Source organism: Nicotiana attenuata, unplaced genomic scaffold (genome assembly GCF_001879085.1).
Source record: "Nicotiana attenuata strain UT unplaced genomic scaffold, NIATTr2, whole genome shotgun sequence".
NCBI classification, from domain to species: domain Eukaryota; kingdom Viridiplantae; phylum Streptophyta; class Magnoliopsida; order Solanales; family Solanaceae; genus Nicotiana; species Nicotiana attenuata.
The window spans coordinates 390,160-397,982 of NW_017670914.1; the positions used below are offsets into that span (position 1 = coordinate 390,160).

The 7,823-nt window shown below is 33.6% G+C and overlaps 1 protein-coding gene across 1 annotated transcript; it reads left to right on the forward strand.

The window, feature by feature from the left end:
- Nucleotides 1–6,435: 6,435 nt before the first annotated feature.
- On the forward strand, nucleotides 6,436–6,879 carry LOC109244445. Its single transcript, XM_019411542.1, has one exon. It carries the CDS (start codon nucleotides 6,436–6,438, stop codon nucleotides 6,877–6,879), a length of 444 nt encoding a protein of 147 aa, XP_019267087.1.
- The last annotated feature ends 944 nt before the right edge of the window (nucleotides 6,880–7,823 follow it).

The window sequence follows — 7,823 nt, forward strand, 5'->3', positions numbered from 1 at the left end:
ATATAAGCATCTCATCAACATATAGACATATTATAACATAATCATTGTCTACCACTTTAGTATAAACATATTTATCCACCTCAACTGAAGAAAAACCGTCTCTCAGTAAGACTTGTTCAAATTTCTCATACCATGCTTAGGAGCTTGTTTAAGGCCATAAGAGATTTAATTAATTTACAAACTTTATTTTCTTGTCCAGGAATGACACAGCCTTCAGGTTGAACCATATAAATCTCTTCTTCTAAATCACCATTTAGAAAAGCAGTTTCCACATCCATTCGGTTGATAAAAAGCTTTCGGATTGAAGCTAAGGCAATTAAAACTCGAATAGAAGAAATTCTAGTCACTGGTGCAATGTATCAAAATATTCTATTTGTTTTTGAGAAAATCCTTTTGCTACTAACCGAGCTTTATATTTATCTAAAGATCCATCAGGATTAAATTTTCTTTTGAAAATCCATTTACAACCAGGAGGTAAATTAGTTAAAATTCATGTATTATTTTTCATAATAGAATCAATTTTAACTTTTATTGCCTCTTTCCAATAATTAGCTTCTGAAGAAGATATAGCTTCAAAATAATTTGATGGTTCGTTATCGACAAAAAAAGCTTGAACATCATTTCCATAAGAAAAATGTAATCTCCTAGGCCTTTTGCTCCTTCTTAGTTCCTCATTAGAGGTAATTTTATTAAGAGAAATTTTTTCAGACAGTGGATAAATATATTCAAAGAACTCAGCATTCTTTGTCTCAATTATAGTATTGCAATCAAGCACATCACTATTTAAAACAAGAAATCTATATGTGGCACTATGTTCAGCATATCCAATTAGCATACAATCAGCAGTTTTAGAACCTATTTTTCTCCTTTTAGGTTCAGGCAAAAGAACTTTAGCAAGGCATCCCCACACTTTTAAATATTTCAAGTTAGGTTTATAACCCCTCCATAATTCATACGGAGTTTTGCCAGTTCTTCTATGTGGTATTCTATTTTATAAGTGACATGCAGATAAATAGTTTCACCCCACAAATTATCAGGAGCATTAGAACTAATTAACATAGAGTTCATCATCTCTTTCAATGTTCTATTTTTCCTTTCAGCTACTCCATTTGACTCAGGTGAATAAGGCGGAGTTACTTCATGAATTATTCCATTCTTTTCACAAAAATCATTTAAAGATAAATATTCTCCACCTCTATCAGATCTAATTCTCTTGATTTTTTTACTAAGTTGATTTTCAACCTCAGTTTTATAAGAAACAAAAGCATTAAAAGCATCATCTTTATTTCTAAGCAAATACAACTTAGTATATCTAGAAAAATCATCAATAAAAGTCACATAATATCTTTTACCACCTCTAGTCATAGTCTGCTTTAAATCGCCTAAATCAGTGTGAATCAAGGATAATAATTCAGTTTCTCTATTTACAGAAAAACAAGTCTTTCTAGTACTTTTAGCTTCAGCACATATTTCACACTTGTTAATATTATTTGAGTCTAAACTAGATATTAATCCTAATGACTGTATTTTCTTTATATACGCGACATTAACATGTCCTAGTCTAGCATGCCACAAGGAAATTGACTCAATCATATAAGCAGAAGAAGATGCATTTTTGTTGTTAGTATCGAAAATATTAAGCACAACTAAACCATGGTTACAATATCCATTGCCCACAAAAATATTATTTTTGGTCAATACGACCTCATTATTTTCAAATGAAACCTTCACTCCAACTTTTCCTAATAACCCCATAGAAACCAAATTGGTTTGGATATTAGGAACATGCAATACATTACTCTATACTAGAGTTTTACCAGATGTGAGTTTGAGAAGAATTTTTCATTTCCCAAGAACACGAGTTGTTCTTGAGTCACCAAGATAAATAGTTTTTTCTTCTTCCTCAACTTGGGTGTAAGATAAAAATTCATTTTTGTTTGCACAAATATGCCTAGTAGCACAAGAGTCTATTACCCAATCTCTCTCATTGGGCACATATTTATTTGGAAAATGACCGCAACAATTATATTATCCTCTTTAGTCAAATTTAATTTTGACTTAGTGAGATTGTCATTCATCATAGCTCTTCGCTTGCATTGAGGTGCATTTTTCTTGAAGGCTTTAATATTAGCATTAGATATGTAACAGTTTCTATCTACATACCTGTATTTTGACATTAGTGTCTGCCAAAGTTGTGGATGCAATAATGTATTTGCAACACCATGGATATCTGGCAGGACAGCTGGAACAGTAGCAGCAGAGACAACACCAAAATTGGTAGCACCATCAAAAATTTCCGCAGTAGTATTACTTGCCATAGTTTCTTAGATTGTAGGAAAATTACACAGGAAAATAACAACAATAATACTGCAATAATATTTGTGAGCGAAAATACGTGAATTGACTTGACTCGTGCTGGGCACTGTCCTAAGAAACTATTTCAGCAATGTGAAATGTTTTCCCAGGATTAAACAAGCCCATCTCTAGTTATTTAGAGGATACATGAATCAGCAAAATATTAGTAATAATAAATCCAGCAAGTTTGGAATGAGGAAATAAACACAGGTTATAAAAGAAATTGGAACAAACAAAAGGCTACACGTAATTGAAAAAAGAGAAGGCTTGTATTGATGATTACTAATCATTAGCAATCATGAGAGAGCAAAGTATTTGTTGGTGTTTTTGGATGGTATAGGAAGTGGGTATTTATAGTTGTAGAATTGTGTAAGAAGATGACAAGTGTTCATCTACTTGTCAAAAATATTCCATGCAAACAGACAAGTGTTATGTCTCCTCTACCACTTGTTTATGGCTTTGCCATTTGGCCATATATCTTCATGTAAAAGGCCACATGGTAGATATTCATGACCACTTGTAAAATTAAAAGAACGCATGGCTATTTAAAATTCTTAAAATACTCCCACATATTCCTCTACATGGATTTCCTAAATGCACCCAAGTAATTTAACAATGGCAGCGTAACTACTAGTAAATACATAATTAAAAAGGCTTAATTAATGGTATTATGGAGTATTATTTTCATAAAGCAAGGAACAATATTTTTAGTTTCTGCAACTATATATTCTACTCCCAAAAGATAAAGAAACATTTAACACGAACTGAGATGATATTCTACTTAAACCAAATGAAATTTAAATTCGAAAATACATATATGCAATTGTACACTGTTCTCTAGAAGAAAATGTTATTACTGTATATTTTTTAAAAATTAAAGCTCAGCTGAATAACTGGTAATTCTAATGAAAAATTTGGGGACTTCCTATTAATAACAAAAGAGCTGATAATTTTGGTAAATTTATTAACACTTGCAAATTAATTGATTTGGGTTTTCAGGGTAGTAGATATACTTGGACTAATAAACGTAGATATGGATCCACAATATTAGAAAGACTTGATAGATTCTTGGCTAACTATGAATGGTTGAATTTATATCCTGAGGCTTTAGTCCGTCATCTACCTCGTACTCATTCTGATCATTGTCCGCTTTTACTTACCTTAGAACCACCAACAATAATACATCAGAATATTTTCCGTTTTGAAACTATGTGGGCCTCACATCCACAGTTTCTACAATTAGTTCATCTGGTCTGAAGATCAACTACTGTTTCCTACTATTCATAAATTCCAAGTTTTAGCATATAGGTGGAATAAACAAACGTTTGGAAATATATTCCAAGAAAAAAGGAAAATCTTAGCAAGACTGGGAGGCATACAAGCATCAGTTCATTATCCAACCAGTCTTTTCCTCCAAAATTTGGAAATAAAGCTCAATCCTGAATATAGTATCTCCTTCGTGTGGAAGAAGAATTTTGGAAACTAAAATCTCGTATTAATTGGATAAACGATGGAGATGCTAATACTAAGTTTTTCCACATGTCCACTCTACATAGAAGACATAGAAATAAAATAACTGCTTTAAAGGATACGGTTGGGAATTGGGTTGATGAACCAGCCCAGTTGCATAATTTAATCCTTCAATATTATCAATCTTTGTTTGATACAAAAGAGTTAAGCAGTCCTAATTCGTATTGGAGCCCTAGCACTTGGAACCCTTCTTATAATGATATTGAAATTATCACTGCTCCATTTAGCCATGATGAAATAAAAGATGCCATGTTTAGCTTTAAATCTTATAAGGCTCCAGGGCCGGATGGTTTACACCCCTACTTTTTCCAAAAATATTGGACAGCAGTTAGCAAAAAGGTTATTAGTTTTTGTGAAGTTATTTTCTTGACTAACATTATCCCTGATGAATTAAATAAAACTTTAGTTTGTTTAATACCTAAAACAAAACATCCTTCTACTATACAACAATTTCGTCCCATTAGTCTTTGTAATACTTTGTATAAGCTCATTACCAAAATAATTGTTAATCGTCTTAAACCTATTGTCAATAAAATAATAGGACCTACACAAACTAACTTTCAGCAAGGTAAAAGGGCTTCTGATAATGCCATAATTGTCCAAGAGGCCCTTAATTATCTTGCAAAAATGAAAGGTAAATCTTCATCCATGATCCTAAAATTGAATTTGGAAAAAGCATTTGATCGACTGGAATGGTCTTTCATAAAAAAAACTCTACACTACTTTAATATTCCAGAACCAATGATCTCTTTAATTATGTCATGTATTACTACAAGTTCTATATCAATCATCATTAATGGAACCAGGACTCAATATTTTTCACCAACTAGAGGAATAAGGCAAGGGGATCCTTTATCTCCCTACTTATTTATAATGTCTATGGAAAAGTTATCCCATAAGATTTTAAGAGATGTAGAATATCTCCAATGACAACCTATTAAGATCTCCACAAATGGACCACCACTTTCACACTTGTTCTTTGCAGATGATATTATTGTGTTCTCAAAAGTTACTGCTAAAGGCTGCCATGCCATTGTGGATGTGTTAAATGATTTCATGCATCATTCAGGACAACAAATCAATTTTGATAAATCGAAGATTTATTTCTCTAAAAATTGTAAGCAGGAAGATAAACAGTTTGTTACAGACTCTTTTAGTATTAAAGAAGGTAGCTCCTTTGGGAAATATTTAGGATTTTCAATGTTCCAAGGAACCAAAAAAAGAAAATTTCTAATTCCTGCTTGATAATTTCAAAAATAGACTTGTTGGTTGGAAAACTAATTTTCTCACACTTGCAGGAAGAGCTACGTTAATTAAATCAACCTTGAATAACTTATCTAATCATATTATGCAATATATTAGTATTCCTCCGGCAATTATATCCAAAATGAATCAATACCAGCGTAATTTTCTCTGGGGCACAACTGCTACAAGGAAAAGAATTCACCTTCTAAAATGGGACACTGTTACTAAGCCAAAAGAAACAGAGGGTTTAGGAATACAAAAACTTGACGTTAAAAATTCAGCACTCCTGGCTAATTTGGCTTGGAGAGCCTTTAAATCGCCTAACACTATGTGGGCCCAGATTCTTCTTAACAAATACTTGAATAGAAAAAAGGGCTTCAAATACTCCAGAATTTGGTCTAATATATTAAAATGATGGAAGTTGTGTCAAACTGGCTTACAATGGAAAATTGGAACAGACCAGCATATTAGCTTTTGGAATGATCCCTGGTTAAATCCTGGTACAACAATTCGTTCACTAATACAAGGGCCTCTTCCAATAAATCAAAATAATATTAAAGTTTCATCTTTCCTTAATAATGCCAATTGGGATTGGAAGGTAATGCCTTTTGATTTACCGAAAGATATCATACAATCAATACACAATATTTATATTTCGCATAGTAAAAATACTCCAGATACTCCCTACAGGGGTTTAACGCAAGTAGGTGCATTTACAACAAGCTCTAGCTACCATAGCTTACTTGACAAATTTACAAATTCACCTACACAACCTATTAACTTTAAATGGATATGGAAACTACCAATCTTACCTAAAATTAAAACCTTCATTTGGTTGTTATGCCATGATCGATTACCCACTAAAGCATACCTTACATATATTCGACTTATACAAAATAACTCTTGTACATACTGCCAAGATACTGAAGAAAATATTCGTCACATTTTCCTTGAATGCAAAAATGCTACTGACTTTTGGGAAGAATTAGGTCTTACAATCTAATAAGATATATACATACCATACAAGGGACTAAGAATTGGTTATATACTTTAATTAACTCTAAAAATGTTCATCTCCCGCATAACTTAAGCTCAAACACTTTTCTTCCTGTAAGCTTGTGGAATATTTGGATAACTCGCAACAAGAACAACTTTAACTCTTTAAAGGAAAAGGTTAATGTTTCTACAACAACCTTTCAAGCTACTGAGTTTGCATATCTCACTGCTCATTTTCATAAACCTAGGAAAAAACGTTCCTCTAATCTTGGATGGCATCCACCTGCGCAAAACTTCTACAAGTTAAATATGGATGGTGCTAATGGCATCAATACAAATGGAATTGGAGGAGCAATCCGTAATTCAAGGGGGGAATGGATACTGGAATTCGCGCAAGCCATACAAAAGGGATCTACAATATCAACTGAATTATATGCTTTGCTCAAAGGCCTTACCTTAGCCTTACAACATCATTTGATGCCTATAGAAGTTGAGTTAGATGCTAAGCAGATTATTACTTTATTACAAACTGACAATTTTCCACATTCCAATATGATAAATGACTGCAGGTACCTCCTCAACCAACTTATTAATCCGCCAGTCCGACATGCATACAGAGAACAGAATATGGTCGCGGATCAACTAGCAAAGGCAGCCAAACTTTTTGTTCATATGACTGATCCCTATTTTTATAATGTGGCACCTCCTTTTGTCAATCAAGCTCCGGAAGCTGGAAGCACCTTTTGGATGTAAATATAAGCCAAACAATGGATGAGTCTAGTAGTAGTACCCATGGCAATACTATGCTGTATGTTAATGGTAGTAGTAGTACTAATGTAGTTTTGTTTAGAAATAGTTTAACTAAGTATGGCAAGACAGCCACATGTAATGGGCCACTCTCTGTATACAGTAGTTAATATATATGAATATTATCTTTTGCACCAAAAAAAAAGGATGGAACCAAGAGTAATATTAGTGAGAAGCCCACCACATAATAAGTGACGGTTCAATTCTAATATCTGTTGTCCTCCTCTTTTCATCTCCTATGTAATTAAAACTTTTATAAAAAGAACTTTAAAACATATAAAGGGTCTGACTTTTTTTCAGATTTATGGTATTTATAATTGTAACTATATCTAATTTAGTCTTGTATACGGGCGAGATCAGGAGGCCCGATTTCGCGATCATTGCGTCTTTCCCTTAGCCTCGAAAAGGCCCCGAAGATCCGGGGACGCAGCTCGAGGCTTCGACCTCTAAGGCCCTTCACGCTCGACCTCGACGCACCATGAGTCTGTGGTTATCGAAGGTAAGCGGGAAGTTCCCTAGGCATTCGGTCCGAACTGACATTACCTGCAAGAATAGTACCAGTCTGCGCTAGATTACTAGGTAGCTGTGCCAGCTATCTTACTTTGTAATAAATGCTTTTGTACTATGTTTGGGTTCTCCCTCATATAAAAAGGGGTCCTTGTCATCTGTAGGCTATCTGTTGCTCGATACTAAATATACAAGAACATTCTCTCTGCTCTCTAACATATTCTCTTGATCTCATTACTTCCATTTATTGCTTACATTCATTGTGTTCTATTCATTGTTCTTCATTTATTACTTATTATTGGCCATAAAGAACCATCATTGAATCTATCATAACTGTTAGTCCCTCCGTCGAGTGCCCACGGCAGGGTATAGGACTCGACCTC

Excerpts from the sequence above, each read along its gene's own strand:
- LOC109244445 (XM_019411542.1), top strand. The coding sequence starts at position 6,436 with ATGGATGGTGCTAATGGCATCAATACAAATGGAATTGGAGGAGCAATC.